Raw genomic sequence first — 19124 nt, forward strand, 5'->3', positions numbered from 1 at the left:
CTGGTGCCTCCATTGAAACTGTGGGCACCCAGCCGTGACAACTTACGGGAGTGAGTTGCGCTGCACTCTCCCAGTGGACAGGCAATCTTCTGTGACGTGTCCCAGAAGATAGCAGGAGAGAGGGGCCGCCTAGGGGGAGAGGAGGAGTCGCCTGTTGTCAGAAGTGGGACAGGAAGTCCCACTCAAAACTAAGCACCCACTCCCAAAAAAAATAAATTACATGCCAAATGTGGCATGTAAGGGGCGAGGAGTGCTTAAAGCAGAAGTTCCACTTTTGGGTGGAAATCCGCTTTAAGGGTAAAACAAATTTCAATGCCTAAGCTCAGTTGTGCAACTTTGACATGTGTAAGTAACACCATACATATCATCACAACTACTTTGTGCATCCAGGTGGATTATACCACATTTTTTCCAGGACAAATTGGGCTTTTGTTTGGTGGTAAAAAAAAAAAAAAAAAAAAAAAAAAAAAGTTTTTTTTTTTTTTTTAATTTAGCTACTAACATAACCTACCACCAAAACAACCCAAAAAACATTCTCCTGCTCCCGATACCACATATGTGTATGATAGTTGTTGTTTGTACCCATAGTAGTACAGCCCAGAAACAATAGTGCGCAGTTTTTTTTTTTTTTTTTAATCCTACCTAAAACACACTGATACTAATAAAAAAAAAAAATCCTGTCAAAAGAAAACAAAAAAAAAAATCCACAAACAGATCCTGACCTTTGACCCAAACACTGAACTAGATCAAATCTTGATCTAGGTATTTTTTAAATTATTTTTTCTTCTACACATTTTTTTTCTTTCTCTGCAAGGACAGAGAAAGATTCAACGTATATCTCTCGTCCATTCACAGAGACAGAAGAGAATGGGGGCGGGCTTCACGGTGCCTGATGACTGTGATAGCCAATCAGAGGCCATCACAGCGATCAGGTGACCCAGAATCAGACGTTCCAGGGCTCTCAGCGAGACTCCGGTCTCTGTGTTGGGAGCACAACGTGCGGCACACTCCCAGCACAACACACAAATATGCAGCCCCACAGAAAAAAAAAAAGCCCAGTCTAGCATCCTCCTATGTAAGCAGTGTGCCTTGACCGCAGCCAACCCGTTGGCATGTACCCGTCCACTATAAAGCACAATATCACTGCGCTACAATTGAAGAATGTATCATAGTTACAACACAAAAGAAGTTTTATTTTATCTTTCAATAAGCAATGGCACAATTCTTCACTGTCACAATCAGAGGTCTCATAAAAAAGAATCACTTTTTATGGTCTGAACAGGAATCGAAAGGAGTCAAAATTCTTAAAATATAGAGAATTCAAATAATTTACTGGAAGAAGGGGGCAGGAGGGACAGTTTTCTAGAAGAAAAAAAACCTCATTCTATGTAACAGTTTGTAAACTTTGCAGCACAACCTATTGCAGCTCGCCAGATTAAAGTGTGCCACTTTGAATGGGAACGGTTTAAAAAGGAAAACCCCAAATACACATGATAATGTCTTTTTTGGGTAATTGTAGAAGATTACTCAGTGCCTTTCGTGTACAATGCATGCGTTGTAAAAACAAGTGCTTGCAGCCAATCCCTTTGCCTCAGTAGTCATCCTCCTCGTCAGAGTCCATCACTTTCCTTCGATTAAACTGAAAGAGAGAAGCGCAGTCTGTTTTATCATGTGGACACAGAGGGATCTAGGCTGCTTACCACCTGCCGGTACCCAATTAGAGCATCTGACAAACTATTTTACCAAGGCACTCAAATCACTAAGAGCCCCATTTATAAATTCAAATGCTGGTAAATTTATTTATCTGGGCAACAGGAACAGAGAATCCCCCCACCTGGGTCCTCCTCTGACATGTTTCACCCACAAGGCTGGACTTTCTCCCAGAGGAGGTGGTCCGAGGAAGGGAGTCTCTTGTTCATGTTGTCTGAATGAAGTCACCAGCAGTTTTATTACCAGCGGAGTGCAGCTGCTCTTTTCCTTTGGATTTGTACAGTCTGTGGACAAGCTTCTGCTGGCATTCAGCACCCGATCTTCCATAAGGATGACCCGATTTAGAGCTTGGGGGAAGAGTAGACCTCATACTTCTGCCAATGCCCCATTTATAAAAGCAGCGATGTGACCTTACCACGGCCATGCCATTACATTGAATGGATGTGCTCTATACTTCCATATACTTCTATACTATTTAACAATAAATAAAAAAGGCCAGTCGGAGAACGCATGTGACTTTGCTGGGGGGGATATTTACTAAAACTGGTGCAGCTGTGCATAGAAACTAGTCAACTTCTGTTGTCAAAGCTTAATTAAACAAGCTGAAGTTAGAAGCCGATTGGGTCACTATGCACAGCATTTTGTAAATCTCCCCCTCAGTCCGATTCACACCAATGCAGGTTGCATATTGCAGGTGCATTTTTCAACACATGCTTTTGATCCATAGAAGCCTATGGAACCAAAAACTAGAAAAAAAGTGCCCGGCCCTTTCAATAAAATGCACAGATGTGAACTACATCCATAGGAAACCATGTTAAATGGACTGTAGTGCGTTTCTGCAAAACTAAAAACACGGTAAAAAATGCATAGGTGTGAACCAGGCCTCAAGAGTCATGGGACAAACCTCTCCCTCAATCACAGAATTCTCTCTGCAGATGCCTGCATTTTGTGTGACAAATTGCAGGAGCAACATGCAAGTACTACAGGGTCCAGAACCTTTTATAATGGCACTTGAATGGATCCCTTCACATTCACAGGGCTATTCAAGCCTTAAAAGAAAATTTTGACCCCATACACACTATTAGATTTTCTGCAGACTTTTGTCTTCAGATTTACCAAAACCATATAATATGAGGTCAGACCTTAAGAGTTTCAATTTGTATGCAATCAAGCAGACCCTTGTACTACATGGTTGTGGTAAATATGAAGACAAAAACCAGCAGATAATCTAATCGTGTGTATGGGGTCTTACTTTGGGAGAAATTTGAAGGGCTGCAACTGCTGTCTTTTGAAAACATCAACTGCTTGTCTGTCAAGCTGATCCGCCTGTTTCAATGCCTATTAGGATAATTACCCAGAACAGGTATACAAGTGATTTGTATTTGTGTCCCAGTTAAGTGACTCGGACCAGAATGGCAGTCAGGCAACTAGCATGTTCAGAAGCAGCAATGGCAGCCCATGTACCTCATGTGATAAGCTTCCTTCAGTGTGGAATAAAGCACTGCTAACAGATGCCTGGAGGTGATCAGTGTTCTGCTCTGGGCTGCCCCCCAGTGTCCATTCTGCACAACTTCCCAGGACACTGCTGGATAGAGGCCGAGGAAGAGCAGACTACCGATCTACTCACCTTTACTGTTGTCTTCTTCTCTGTCTGCTGACTCACTTTTTCCAAAATCTCTATTAGACCCTCTTCAGATAACTGGGAACAAAAGACAAATTACACCCAAGAATCATGAAAAATAAGATTCACAATGCACGAACAGTGAGGAAATAGATCACACCATATTTTATTCTATTTATTAAAAATGAAAAAGTATTCATACTTGTTGAAATTTTCCACATTTTTTAATGTTACAAACAAAAAACGTAAATGTATTTTATTGGGATTTTATGTGATAGACCAACACAAAGTGACACATAATTGTGAAGTGGAAGGAGAATAATAAATGGTTTTCAACATTTTTTACAAATATCTGAAAAGTGTGTTTGTACATTTGTATTCACCCCTTTTACTCTAGTATCCCTAACTAAAATTTAGTAGGACCAATTGCCTTCAGAAGTCACCTAATTAGTAGAGTCCACCTGTGTGTAATTTCATCTCAGTATAAATACAGCTGTTCTGTGAAGCCCTCAGATGTTTGCTAGAGAACCTTAGTGAACAAACAGCATCATGACAGCCAAGGAACACATCAGACAGGTCAGGGATAAAGTTGTGTTGAAGTTTAAAGTTGGGTTAGGTTATAAAAAAAAAAATATCCCAAGCTTTGAACATCTCAGGGAGCTCTGTTCAATCCATCATCCGAAAATGGAAAGATTACACCACACGTCTGACATTTGTAAAAAATGTTAAAAACCATTTATCATTTTCCTTCCACTTCACAATTATGTGCCACATTGTGTTGATCACATTAAAAAAAAAAAAAAAAAAAAAAAAAAAAAGATATATAAAACAAAATACACTTACGTTTTTGGTTATAACATGACAAAATGTGAAAAAAGGGGTACGAATACTTTTTCAAGGCACTGTACTAAAGGCAAACAGACAATGCATTTTGCAATTGCCCCCCAGAACTTGGTAAATGAACAGAAGTTCTGATGACTTCTATCATCTAATCATGTGCAAGCAAAAATGCTGTTTTTTTTTAATCCCTTGCATGTGATTGGGCAATCTTTGCGAAGTGAAGCTTTACCTCGTTTACTAGGCTGTGGAGCAATTGCAATCAGAGCGCACAGTTTATTTGTCTTTAGTAAATCACCCAAGTGTGTTATGGAACCACCACAGAAGAATAAATCGAACATATTCCACACTACAGCCCTAATGGGCTTCAATCGCGTACTTGCAGCTAGGATTTTACATCCCCATTCTCTCTTCCTCCACTCCATTGAAGTAGAGTTTTGCACAAAGAAAAATGTGAACTTTGCCAAATTACACACTGCACTAGGTGAACACAGATTTCTCCTACCAGGCCAGTACAATGCGGTGGCAGGCGATGAAAAAAAAGGTTTGGTATGCAGTACCTTTGTCAGCGCAGTGTGATGCAATATACTGCCTCACAATAGAGCTTAATGAAAGGTCACTTTTGTTAACCACTTGCTGACCGGGCCTTTTTCTGACATTTGTTGCTTACAAGTTAAAAATCGGCATTTTAAAAATTGATTTATTTTTTAAATTGTCTCTAAAATTATTATTTTTTAATCACTTTTATTGCAATTGCAACAATACAGCTTGACAGGTCCTCTTTACGGAGAGATCTGGGGTCTAATGTTGAGTTCACACGACCACAAGGAGCGCCTCACAACAGGGGGTCCGGTGCATCCCTGCCCACAGTTTCAGGTCCGATTTCACCCAGAATTTTTGCCTGAATTCGGACCTGAAATTAAACAGAAGACGCACTGGATTCCTGTGCAATTCGCATCGGAACCGCACCGGAGATGTGTGAACCGGCTCCATAGAGAGCTGGGCACAGTTTCGTGATATGCGAATTGAATGCGGAGGAAACCCACATCCAATTTGCAATAGTGTGAACCCAACCTCAAAGACCCCAAAGCTCTCATCTTCCCTTAAAAGCAAAAGAAATAAAAATCAAACTTCTCTTTTGGTCTAAGGAAAAAAAAAAACAAAAAAAAAAAACACATATTTAAATGGCTCGAGAACCGGAAGTGACGTTGACCTGGTCCTCCAAGGGCATAGAGATGAGCGGTGGCCATCACTTATCTCTACACAAAAACACAGCCAACACCGGACGTATCCTGGGTTCAGTGATCGGTAACGCTAGCCTGGGAGTCACCTCTCCCGCTGCTTATAAAAGTGAACCCACAGCGAATCTGCCACTGGGATCACTTTTATTGGAAAGCCAGCCGCCTAAAGAAAAAATAAATAAATACCGGGGTTATGGCATCTAGCTGCAGCCATAACCCCGGTATTTAATGTCAAACTAATGATGTACATTTACAGTTAGGTAGTCGGCAAGTGGTTAAGGAAGGTGACATTTAAAAAAAAAAAAAAAACTTTATTGAAAGTAAAAAGACACTATAAACAGCATGATGTACTATGACTGGTGCAGTGGCACTGCGGTCATCCTACTGCACACCAGCAGCTATGTTCCAACACAGCTGCTGGTGTGAACAGGCCCATAGGAGCAGGTGCCTCTACCACAGACTCATTGGATCTCACCTCCTTATCCAGCCATGTGCTGGAGCGCTGTGCTCCCTCTCACCGTCTGATCAGCACTGCCAAGCACTCTCTCCACCACCCCTGGCGCTTCCCTCTGAGTTCACAGGAGCCGGAAACTACAGAGGTGGCATCAGGTATCAATGTGCACTGACAGTATTGACTGCTTTGACCGCATCGAGAACACTGGAAACATTGGGTGGTATGCATCTGCCACAATGTTGATTTACAGCAGAACCTCTGGGGACCACCAAAATTTTCTCACGGACTATCAGTGGTCCACAGACCACTGGTTGGCGACCGCTACTCTAATGGGTGCTTTGTTATAGTCTCACTTCATTTGTCTGCATAAGATTTTGGCAAGAAATTGCTTGAAAATGTGACCTTGCAGGGCAAAGATGCCAATACATATCTCATCGTCTGTTAGCAGATAACACCACAGGCAATGAGAAAGTCTACAATTTACAAACTTGCTTGATATGACTGATTTGTTTTGCACCTTAAGAGGAGTGTTAAAATCGTTCACATTTACTAAAATGCAATATAGCGGACACCAACCTTCCCACCAAGCTGGCCAAATCTTGCCATCTGTATAAGGTAACTTTCTACAGCTTTGGCTTTCTCAGGCTTCACCAAGGCAAGGTTGTTCACTGAAACAGAAGAGGATTTGAGCACAAAAAAAACAATGTATACTTCCCACATAACACATTTGAAGGAATGACCCACCAGCCTGTTTATTTTAGGTTACATGGTGATGATACTTACACCGTGCCCGAGCAGCCTGGCTGAGGACCTGGGATAAAATGTTATTTCGCATCTCATCTTCTCTGTGAATAAAAAAGCAACAATCAGAAACCAACATGCTTCATGTGAATGGGGTATGTTCCTAATCTGCAGCTTTCATAAGTCTCATGAGCATTTAATACTCCTGGGATTGTCATTTACCTGTGTCCCCTGCTGCGCACTGTGGTTCCCCCCCCCCCCCCACTTTGCACAATGCCACCTAGCCCCCTGCAATGATCTGCAGCCTACTACAGAGCCTCCATTCCCTCATAGTGCCGTCAACCTCCAACAGCGATCCACTCCACCTTACACAATGCCACCTAGCCTCCGGCGATAATCTGCAGCCTCCTACAGAGCCTCCATCCCTCAGTGTCCTCAACCTCTAACAGAAACTCATGATCCACTACACAGCCTGCAGTCTCTGAGTCCCCACAAGAGACTTCATCCAATTTCCCCAAACCCCATCTCCACTCAAAGTCTGCTGCAGAGATCCCTAACCCCCTCCAAAACCCCCATCTGAAGTCTGCAGCAGAGTCCCCTAAAACACCCACCCGAGGTCTGCTGCAGAGTCCCCTAACTTCCTCCAAAACCCCCACCCGAAGTCTGCTGCAGTGTCCCTTAAACCCCCCCTCCAAAACCCTCATCCCTACCCGTAGTCTGCTGCAGAGTCCCACCCCCCCCCCTCCAAAATCCCCACTCGAAGTCTGCTGCAGAGTCCCCCATCTTCCTCCAAAACCACCATCCCCACCCGAAGGCTGCTGCAGAGTCCTCTAACCACCCGTCCAAAACCCCCACCCGAGGTCTGCTGCAGAGTCCCCTAACTTCCTCCAAAACCCCCACCCAAAGTCTGCTGCAGTGTCCCTTAAACCCCCCCTCCAAAACCCTCATCCCTACCCGTAGTCTGCTGCAGAGTCCCTAACCACCACCCCCCCCCCCTCCAAATTCCCCACCGAAGTCTGCTGCAGAGTCCCCCAACTTCCTCCAAAACCCCCACCCCAAGTCTGCTGCAGAGTCTCCCAACTTTCTCCAAAACCCCCACCCCAAGTCTGCTGCAGAGTCTCCCAACTTTCTCCAAAACCCCCACCCCAAGTCTGCTGCAGAGTCTCCCAACTTTCTCCAAAACCCCCACCCCAAGTCTGCTGCAGAGTCCCCCAACTTTCTCCAAAACCCCCACCCCAAATCTGCTGCAGTCTCCCCTAACCCCCCCTCCAAAACACACACCCCCACCCGAAGTCTGCTGCAGAGTCCCCCAACCTTCCTCCAAAACCCCCATCCCAAGTCTGCTGCAGTCTCCCCTAACCCCCCCTCCAAAACACACACCCCCACCCGAAGTCTGCTGCAGAGTTCCCCAGCTTCCTCCAAAATCCCTAACCCCACCCGAAGTCTGCTGCAGAGTCCCCTAACACCCCACCTTCCCACAATGTCACCCAACCCCATCCCGATCCTTCTAGAATTTCAGTGCCTATTTTGCATTCCCAATACTTAGATTATGAGAGTAAATCATTTTTTTCCTCACTGTTGGTGCATGGAAGGTTATGGATAATGTACCGGGTCCTGGTCTCAAAGTTGAGAAGCACTTCACTACAGGACTCACCAGCATGCGGGGGAGGGGGGGGGGGGTGAAGAGCCTATGGGGGTGTGGAAGGAGAGAGAAATATACACTACGGTTTCTAGCAGTGCTGATTGCATACACCCCATAGAAAACCGTTTTTACATTTCTGCTATGGGCCTGTTTATTCTACAATACTGATCATTATTTAACCACTTCACCTCCAGAAGGTTTTAGTACCTTCATGAATTTTTTTTCCACACAGAGAGCTTTCTTTTGGTGGTATTTAATCACCACTGGATTTTTATTTTTTTGCAATGCAAAACTAAAAGACTGAAAATTAAAAAAAAAAAAAAATGATGTTTTTTACTTTCTGCTATAAAACATATCTAGTACAAAAAATATTTTTAAAAATCAAAGTTTCTTCATAAAATTTTGACCAAAATGTGTTTGGCTATAGGTTCGATTAAAAAAAAAAATCCCAATAAGTGTATATTGATCGGTGTGGAGGAAAGTTATAGCCTCTACAAACTATGGGATATATAATGGAATTTTTTATTTATTTTTACTACTAGTGGCAGTGATCAGAGACATATAATAGGACTGTGATAATGCGGCAATCAATCTATAACTGACATTACCAGGAACACCAATACAGTGATCAGTGCTAATACTATACACTGTCACTGTACTGACACTGGCTGGGAAGGGGTTAACATCTAGGGCAAGCAAGGGGTTAAATGTGTACCCAACTGTGTAATGTGAGCTGCTTTTTACGACAGATCTCTCTCTTTTTTTTTTCTTTTTATCTCTGCTTTGCAGAGATAAGAGACACCATTTTCTCTCTGTACAGAGCTCTGTGTCAATTGCCGACAAAGGGCTCTGGGCTGTGATTGTACACAGGCGATCAGCAGATTCCAGCAATGATTTGCTGACAGGCTCCCGCTGCATACAATCACAGCAGGTGCTGGCGAGGGGGGGGGGGGGGGGCTGGGGGGTCCTTGTTTAAACTGACACAAGCTGGTATAAACACCTCACCTTTGTTTAGCTTCTTGCTGAGCTTGTTCACCTCCACCTTCCTGCAAAGAGAACAGACAAGGTAAGAACTCCGAACGCAGCATTTCATCATCCCAAAACCAGGTGCTAGGTTTGCTCCCTCAACCCCAAATACACTTGCGTTACACCCCCCCCCCAATCCATATATCACCCCCATAGATCTCAGGGTTACACCCCCCACCCATATATATTTATATTACACCCCCCAACACACACACATATACATATATATATATATATATATATATATATATATTCCCCCCCTCTTTATCTATATAAAATATGTGTGTTACACCCGATATATATATATATATCTGCGTTACGCCCCCCCAACCCCCAATAGCCCAGTGTTACTATTGTCCCTCCCTAACATATACAATAGTACTTGTAATACCCTAGTACTCTGACTCCACACACCCCAGTGATGCTCCCACCCAGTCTTTACCATAGTGATTCAAGCCTCCTCTACATACCCCAGTGAAGCACAACCCCCCACCCCAGTGATGCGCCCTCATCCCCGTCTGCCACATACCCCAGAGATGCACCCCCCTGCCCCCCCATACCCCAGAGATGTACCCCCCACATACCCCAGAGATGCACCCCCTCTCCCCCCCCACATACCCCAGAGATGCACCCCCCTGCCCCAGAGATGTACCCCCCACATACCCCAGAGATGCACCCCCTCTCCCCCCCCACATACCCCAGAGATGCACCCCCCTGCCCCCCACATACCCCAGAGATGCACCCCCTCTCCCCCCCCATACCCCAGAGATGCACCCCCTCTCCCCCCCCCATACCCCAGAGATGCACCCCCTCTCCCCCCCCACATACCCCAGAGATGCACCCCCTCTCCCCCCCCCACATACCCCAGAGATGCACCCCCCTGCCCCCCACATACCCCAGAGATGCACCCCCCTGCCCCCCACATACCCCAGAGATGCACCCCCCTGCCCCCCACATACCCCAGAGATGCACCCCCTCTCCCCCCCATACCCCAGAGATGCACCCCCTCTCCCCCCCCCCACATACCCCAGAGATGCACCCCCCTGCCCCCCACATACCCCAGAGATGCACCCCCCTGCCCTCCACATACCCGAGAGATGCACCCCCCACATACCCCAGAGATGCACCTCCCTGCCCCCCCATACCCCAGAGATGCACCCCCCACATACCCCAGAGATGCACCCCTCTGCCACCCCCCCATACCCCAGAGATGCACCCCCCACATACCCCAGAGATGCACCCCTCTGCCACCCCCCACATACCCCAGAGATGCACCCCCTGCCACCCCCCCATACCCCAGAGATGCACCCCCCACATACCCCAGAGATGCCCCCTCTGCCACCCCCCCATACCCCAGAGATGCACCCCCCACATACCCCAGAGATGCACCCCCTGCCACCCCCCCATACCCCAGAGATGCACCCCCCTGTCCCCCCCATACCCCAGAGATGCACCCCCCACATACCCCAGAGATGCACCCCCTGCCACCCCCCCATACCCCAGAGATGCACCCCCCGCCACCCCCCCATACCCCAGAGATGCACCCCCCTGCCCCCCCCATACCCCAGAGATGCACCCCCCTGCCACCCCACCCCCACGCCAACGCCGCCGCCACCACCACCACCACCACCACCCCCCATACCCCAGTGATGCACCTACACCATCTCCCCTCGTGCTCCTCAATATACCCCAGTGTTATACCCCCTGCTCCCCATATCCTAGTGTTGGCCATCTTGCACCCCCACATGTCTCAGTGACACCCCCCTGTCAGTTGAAGTCACCCTCCCTGCCCCCTCCTCTCACCCCATGTCTCCCCTGTAGCTCTGTCAGCCGCTGCTTTCTTATCGCTTCCAGCTCCGGGTCCGCCATCTCCGCCCAGACCTCGCCGCTACACGTTCCCCCCCCTACCGCCGCTCCGGGATACGTCACCACGCACACCGACCCCTCCCAGACATTACTAATAGCGCGGCCAGGCAGATGAATCGAGCGCCGCTCTGGTTTCCATAGAGACGTGTGTTGACCGCTATGGAGAATATCTGCGTTCTCGGTCAGTGAGGATGATTGGATGAGGGAGGTGCTGTGTTCACTGCAGTCATCCAATCATGCGCAAGGAAAAACTCTATAAAATTCCCTCAAATCCCCCATACATGATTGGACAACCAATGTAAACTCTCAATCGGTGTATTCACTAAGCTAAAAAGCCGTACTCTTTGGCTAGGTTCACGCCTACAGCGGCAGGTGCGTCCAAGCACAGGCGTTTTCCTATGTTTTGTGCTCATTCCTGCGTATTGCGTGTAACTAATTCATTGCAATGGGCTTCTCTACACGTGAGAAACGCAGAAAATAACGTTCCAGACCCTTTGCCAAACGCGCCGTACTGATCCACATAATCCTGCAGCGCCAGGCAGTTTGGCGTGAGCGAAAACGCACGTGTTAACCAGGGTTACCAATCTCCTGAAGTGAAGTTTACTGACATGACACAAAATTACTGACAGAGACAATTTTTTTTTTTTACTGACAGTTCGAAAAGGCAGAATTACTATTTTCATTGTAAACATCAACATTTAAGGCGGAATTCCACCCAAAAGTGAAACTTCCGCTTATCTGCTCCCCCCCACTCCCCCCCCTCCAGTGCCACATTTGTCATCCTTCAGGGGGGAGGGGGGGTACCCTATTTTTGGGAGACAGCGCCGCGGCACCGTCCCTCAGAATTTTAGCCTCCCTCCTCCTTTCTCTGCCGCCGGGCCAGTTAGAAAGCGCAGCGCGCTTCGCGCATGCACAGTGGGGACCCAGCTGTGAACCCGAAAGGCTTTACTGCCGGTTTCCCTTACCAAGAATGGTACCAGCACCCGAGAGTCGATCCGAAAATTGGCTGTGGTGCTGACATTGGGGGATCCCTGAACAGGTAAGTGTCCATATATTAAAAGTCAGCAGCTACAGTATGTGTAGCTGCTGACTTTTGATTTTTTTTTCCCCAGGCGGAACTCCTCTTTAACCACTTCCAGCCCAGGCCTATTCTGCCATTCCCCTCCTACATGGAAAAATTGTCTTGCTAGAAAATTACTCAGAGCCCCCAAACATTATATATATATTTAGCAGAGACCCTAGGGAATAAAATGGCAGTCATTGCAATTTTTTATATCACACGGTATTTGCGCAGCAATTTTTTTTAAACACGATTTTTTGGGGAAAAAAAACACTTTCATGAATTAAAAAAAAACGAAACCCTAAAGTTAGCCCAATTTTTTTTTATATAACATGAAAGATGATGTTATGCTGAGAAAATAGGTACCTAACAAATATTGTAGCTGCTGTCTTTTAATATAAGGACACTTACCTGTCCAGGGAGCCCGCAACGTCAGCACCCGAAGCTGACCCGTCCCTTGGCTCCAGGTGTAGGCGCCGGCATCCTTACTAAGGGAAACAGGAAGTTAAGCCTTAACGGCTTTACAGCCTGCTTCCTACTGCGCATGCACGAGTCACACTGCGCTTTCTGAACGGTCCCTGATGTCTTCTGGGACCTGTGTGTTTCCTAGAAGGCAGCGGGGGAGGGGGAGGAGGAGGGGCCGGACATTGCGTAGTTCGCTGCACAGATTGCGACGATCTTTCCCCGGAAGTGGGAGCAGATAGCTGGATTTGACAGGTATCTGCTCCCCCCTGAAAGGTGCCAAATGTGGCACCAGACGGGGGGGAGGAGGAATCCAATCCACGAAAGTTCCATTTCTGGGTGGAAGTTCAATTTTTAAGGTGAAAAACCCTCTGTAGTGCAGCTCCCCCCAGAGCCCCCCTTTTACTTACCTGACCCCGATCTTTCCAGCGACGAGAACAAGCACAGCAGCTCCAGCCGCTGTCTCGGGTCCTCATTGTATAGATTGATAGCAGCAGCAGCCATTGGCTCCTGCTGCTGTCAATCAAATCTAGTGGCACGGAAGACGGGGGTGGGGATGAGTCCTGCTATTTGTGGCAATGGACGCAGCAGCAGGACTCGGGAACGCGCCAGCATGAGTGCCCCCCATGGAATGCGGGTCTCTGAGGGGGAACTCGATGCAGGGAGGAGCCAGGAGTGCCGCTGGGGGACCCCAGAAGAGGAGTATCGGGGCTGCTCTGTGCAAAACCCTTACACAGAGGAGGTAAGTATAACATGTTATTTAAAAAAAAAAAAAAAAGAAAAAAACGAACCTTTACAACCCCTTTAAAATGTTTTACAGGCTACCCGTTTAGAGTTACAGAGGAGGTCTTGTGCTAGAATTATTGCTGTTAAAGCCTCTGATTGGCTACTATCGTGATCAGTCACTGTGGAGCCCACCCCTGTGTTTTCTCTCTCTGAATAGAGGAGAGAGATACATCTTATCTCTCTCTCTCCTTGCAGAGAGGGAAAGAAAAACAACTGTGTGTAAAAAAAATAAAAATAGTAATAATAAAAAAATGTAATAAAAGAAAATACCTACCTGCCACACATTTCGGATTGTCACTTGCCACATCACCTGCCACACGTTGCGGATTGTCAATTGCCATGTCACCTGCCACACAGTGGGAATTTTCACTTGCCACAACGTCACTTGCCACATGTTGCAGATTGTCACTTGCCACATCACCTGCCCACACGTTGCAGATTGTCACTTGCCATGTCACCTGCCACACGTTGCGGATTGTCACCTGCCACACGTTGCGGATTGTCACCTGCCACACGTTGCGGATTGTCACCTGCCACATGTTGTGGATTGTCACTTGCCACAAGTTGTGGATTGTCACCTGCCACACGTTGCGGATTGTCACCTGCCACATGTTGCGGATTGTCACCTGCCACACGTTGCGGATTGTCACCTGCCACATGTTGTGGATTGTCACTTGCCACAAGTTGTGGATTGTCACTTGCCACGTCACCTACCACATGTTGCGGATTATCACTTGCCACATCACCTGCCACGCATTGCAGCATGTCACCTGCCACACGTTGCGGATTGTCACTTGCCACGTGTTGTGGATTGTCACTTGCCACAAATTGCGGATTGTCACTTGCCACATCACCTACCACACATTGCAGATTGTCATTTGCCATATCACCTGCCACACGTTGCGGATTGTCACTTGCCACATCACCTGCCACACGTTGCAGAGTGTCACCTGCCACATGTTGCGGATTGTCACTTGCCATTTCACCTGCCACAGGTTGAGGATTGTCCCTTGCTATAACGTCACCTGTCACACATTGCGGATTGTTCCTTGCTATGTCCCAGAGTGAAGGCAGGCAGCAGAGAGATTATGTAATCTCTCTGCTGCCTGCAGCTGCACACTGAGGGTAGGAACTGCAGTGATGCAGGGCGGGCGGTGAGAGATGATGTCATCTCTCTGCTCCCCCACCCGATGGCTCGCTGACCGGCCAGCAAGCCCGCTCACTTGCCGACTGGCCCGCCTGCTCACTCACCCGCTGACTGCTCACCCCCCCCCGTGCATCAAATACACACTGGAACGCATCAGAAACGCACATGAAGAAAAGCATCTGGAATGCATCCGGACTGTGTTTCTATGGTGTGAACTGGCCTGGAAAAAAGAAGGAAAACAGCACCTGGAATGCATCCAGAAACACATCAAAAACACACCAGAACGCATCAAAAACGCGCATGCAGAAACGCATCCGGAACGGATCTGGAGTGCGTTTTTGTGGTGTGAACCAGCCCTTACTCTATCCTTTTATTTTCTATTCTGTACCTTTTTTTTTCTATTCAATTTTTTTCTATTCTTTTATTTTGTATTGTGTTCTGGTTTACTCTATTATATTCTATTCATTTATTTTCTATTATATTCTATTATATTGTTTTGTATTCTATTCCTTTATTTTCTATTCTAGTTTATTCTCTTCGGGAAATTTGATTTGAAAACTATGCGAATTCAAACTTCGTCAGAAATTTGGATTCATTATTTCGGATTCGTTTAAATTCGTTACTAATGTAATTCGGAAATTCAGATACGTCTGAATTTCTGAATAACGAACAAAATTCGGAATGAAGCGAAGCGTACATGTCTACAGGCATATATTTCGGGTTCTGTGGATAAGGACGGGTTCTGTATGTACATAGGAAGCCGGCTGCTGTACACAGTATTGGAATATTCACATCACCTAGATAATGTGTGTGTTTAGGAGGCAATATAATGATGGCTGGAGAGGAAAACAAATCTCCGTTTCTAGTGATGAATGGTTGCCATGGTGACACTGGCTGCTTAAGATGATGCGGCTTCTCTGCAGAGTGCTACAAACTGCGACATCTCACATAAAGATCATATAAATATACTACATACATACCGGATCTGGCACTACAAAATACACACAAATCACTAAAACCTTTTTTTAATAGCAGAAATAAGAGAGCAACTAAATCCTATCATGTTTTTGGTGTTCACCTGACAACACAGGACAGCGGGGCTGTTCATATCATATCTCTTCTTCTGATAACACTAATGGGCCGTACGCACAATCCGAAAAGCGGACGAAAAATACCGCTTTCTACGCGATCGTACGATAATCGGATCGTTAGTACAGAGCTTTCGAGTGCCGATCATGGCAGTTCATCCGATATTATTCGATCGAACAAGCACGAAAATTTTCCATTGCTGGCATGACATCACCGGCTGCATCAAAAGTAAATTTCTCCTAAACGGTGCATGTTTACCAATAGGTAAGCCTTACTATAGGCTTAAGTACAGTGCCTTGAAAAAGTATTCATACCCCTTGAAATTTTCCACATTTTGTCATGTTACAACCAAACACGTAAATGTATTTTATTGGGATTTTATGTGATAGACCAACACAAAGTGGCACATAATTGTGAAGTGGAAGGAAAATTATAAATCGTTTTCACATTTTTTTTTTTTTTTTACAAATAAATATCTGAAAAGTGTGGGGTACATTTGTATAGCGCCCCCTGGAGTCAAAACTTTGTAGAACCGCCTTTCATTGCAATTACAGCTGCAAGTCTTTTTGGGGATGTCTCTACCAGCTTTGCACATCTAGAGAGGGACATTTTTGCCAATTCTTTTTTGAAAAATATCTCAAGCTCTGTCAGATTGGATGGAGAGCTTCTGTGAACAGCAATTTTCAAGTCTTGCCACAGATTCTCAATTGGATTTAGGTCTGGACTTTGACTGGGCCATTCTAACACATGAATATGCTTTGATCTTCTAAACCATTCCATTGTAGCTCTGGCTGTATGTTTAGGGTTGTTGTCCTGCTGGAAGGTGAACCTCCGCCCCAGTCTCAAGTCTTTTGCAGACTCTAATGCCGCGTACGCACGACCGGTTTGGCCGTCGGAATAAACTCCGAAGGTTCCTCCGACGGAATTCCATTCAAGCGGTCTTGCCTACACATGGTCAACCCAAAGTCTGACCATCCAGAACGCGGTGACGTACACTTACAACGGGACTCGAAAAAGGAAGTTCAATAGCCAGTAGCCAATAGCTTCCGTCTCGTATTGCTTCACAGCATGCGTCGTTTTTAGTCCGTCAGAACAGCATACAGACGATCGGTTTTCTCGATAGGAATTGGTTCCGTCTGAAATATTTAGAACATGTTCCATTTCTAGGTTCGTCAGAATTTTCGAAAAAAGAAGTCCGCTGAGGCCTACATGCGATCGGAATAGACGATGAAAAGCTTCCGTCTGACTTTTTCTGTTGGACATTCCGCTCATGTGTACACGGCATAACAGGTTTTCTTCTAAGATTGTCCTGTATTTGGCTCCATCCATCTTCCCATCAACTCTGACCAGCTTCCCTGTCCCTGCTGAACTAAAGCATCCTCACAACATGAAGCTGCCACCACCATGTTTCACGGTGGGGATGGTGTGTTCAGGGTGATGTGCAGTGTTAGTTTTACACCACACATAGCGTATTGCTTTTAGGCCAAAAAGTTCAATATTGGCCTCATCTGACCAGAGCACCTTCTTCCACATGTTTGCTGTGTCCTCCACATGGCTTCTCGCAAACTGCAAACAGGACTTCTTATAGCTTTCTTTCAACAATTGCTTTCTTCTTGTCACTCTTTCATAAAGGTTAGATTTGTGGAGAACACGACTAATAGTTGTTCTGTGGACAGATTCTCCCACCTGAGCTGTGGATCTCTGCAGCTCCTCCAGAGTTACCATGGACCTCTTGGCTGCTTCTCTAATTAATGCTTTCCTTGCCCGGCCTGTCAGTTTAGGTGGACGGCCATGTCATGGTAGGTTTGCAGTTGTGCCATACTCTTTCCATTTTCAGATGATGGATTGAACAGAGCTCCGTGAGATGTTCAAAGCTTGGAATATTTTTTTATAACCTAACCCTGCTTGAAACTTCTCCACAACTTTATCCCTGACCTGTCTGGTGTGTTCCTTGGCCTTCATGATGCTGTTTGTCCACTAAGATCCTATAACAAACCTCTGAGGATTTCACAGAACAGCTGTTATATACTGCTATACTGAGATTAAATTACACACAGGTGGACTCTATTTACTAATTAGATGACTTCGGAAGGCAGTTGGTTTCACTAGATTTTAGTTAGGGGCATCAGAGTAAAGGGGGCTGAATACAAATGCACCCCACACTTTTCACATATTTATTTGTAAAAAATCTTGAAAACCATTTATCATTTTCCTTCCAGTTCACAATTATGTGCCACTTTGTGTTGGTCTATCACAGGGGTAGGCAACCTGGGGCCCTCCAGCTGTTGTGGAACTACCATTTCCCATGAGGCATTGCAAGGCTGGCAGTTACAATTACTCCCAGAGGAATGATGGGGTAGTTCTGCAACAGCTGGGTGGCCCCAGGTTGCCTACCCCTGGTCTATCACATAAAATCCCAATAAAATACATTTACGTTTTTGGTTGTAACGTGACAAGATGTGGAAAATTTGAAGGGGTATTAAATACTTTTTCAAGGCACTGTATAGGTAAAAGTCATGCATGGGAGTTTACTCCCACTTTAAAAAACCTTTCTTAGTTTAAAGCGGGATTCCGGCCGTAAAAAAAAAAAAAAAAAAAAGAAAAGTCAGCAGATACAAACACTGTAGCTGCTGACTTTAAATAAGTACTTACCTGTCCTGGGTGCCCGCGATGTCGGCCACCCGAGGCCGACCCGTCCCTCGGCTCTCGGGTCCCGGCATCGCCATCCTAAGTAAGGGAAACAGGGAGTGGAGCCTTGCGGCTTCACTGCCAGTTTCCTACTGCGCACGCGCGAGCAGTGCGGCGCTCTGTGAATGGCCCTGTGATTTTCTGGGATCACACACAGTTCCCAGAAGACAACGGGGCCGCTCACCGAGGAGCAGAAAACGCAGCGGAAAAGGAAGAGGCAGATTAGGAAGACTGCCTAGCAACAAGGGTTTAGGTAGGTTTAAAAAAATTTTTTTTTTTTTTTGGATTTTTGGTGTAATTTTTTTTTTCAGGGTGGCTCTCCACTGTAAAGTATGAAGTGTTTAATTCCGAGAAAGCCCGTCGTATAGCACTATGGTGGTGAGTCACACAGCCATTCGTACTTGAGCGTATTCTGACATGTTCTAAAGCCGTGTACAGACGACCTGACTTTTCGACCGGACTGTTCCAACGGATCAAATCCGTCGGACAATCCGACCGTGTGTGGGCTTCATCGGACCTTCAGCTGACTTTTTCTGTCGAAAATCAGACGGACTTTAGATTTGGAACATGTTTCAAATCTTTCCGACGGACTCGAGTCCAGTCGAAAAATCCGTTCGTCTGTATGCTAGTCCGACGGACAAAAAAGGACGCTAGGGCAGCTACTGGCTATGAACTTATTCTAATCCCTTCGTACGTCATCACGTTCAAACCAACGGACTTTCAAACAGACTTTAGTCCGTTCGTGTGTGGGCAA

The 19124-nt window shown here is 46.1% G+C and overlaps 1 protein-coding gene across 1 annotated transcript; it reads right to left on the reverse strand.

Annotated features, from left to right (window-relative positions):
* Nucleotides 1–1172: 1172 nt before the first annotated feature.
* On the reverse strand, nt 1173–11243 carry PDCD5 (programmed cell death 5). The gene is made up of 6 exons (XM_073605800.1): nt 11076–11243; nt 9252–9292; nt 6647–6708; nt 6440–6531; nt 3338–3409; nt 1173–1639 (listed from the first exon to the last, which is right to left on the reverse strand). Exons 1-6 carry the CDS (start codon nt 11139–11141, stop codon nt 1592–1594), a joined length of 381 nt encoding a protein of 126 aa, XP_073461901.1. The 5' UTR covers nt 11142–11243; the 3' UTR covers nt 1173–1591.
* Between the last annotated feature and the right edge of the window lie 7881 nt (nt 11244–19124).

Source organism: Aquarana catesbeiana, linkage group LG11, assembly GCF_042186555.1.
Source record: "Aquarana catesbeiana isolate 2022-GZ linkage group LG11, ASM4218655v1, whole genome shotgun sequence".
Lineage (NCBI taxonomy): Eukaryota > Metazoa > Chordata > Amphibia > Anura > Ranidae > Aquarana > Aquarana catesbeiana.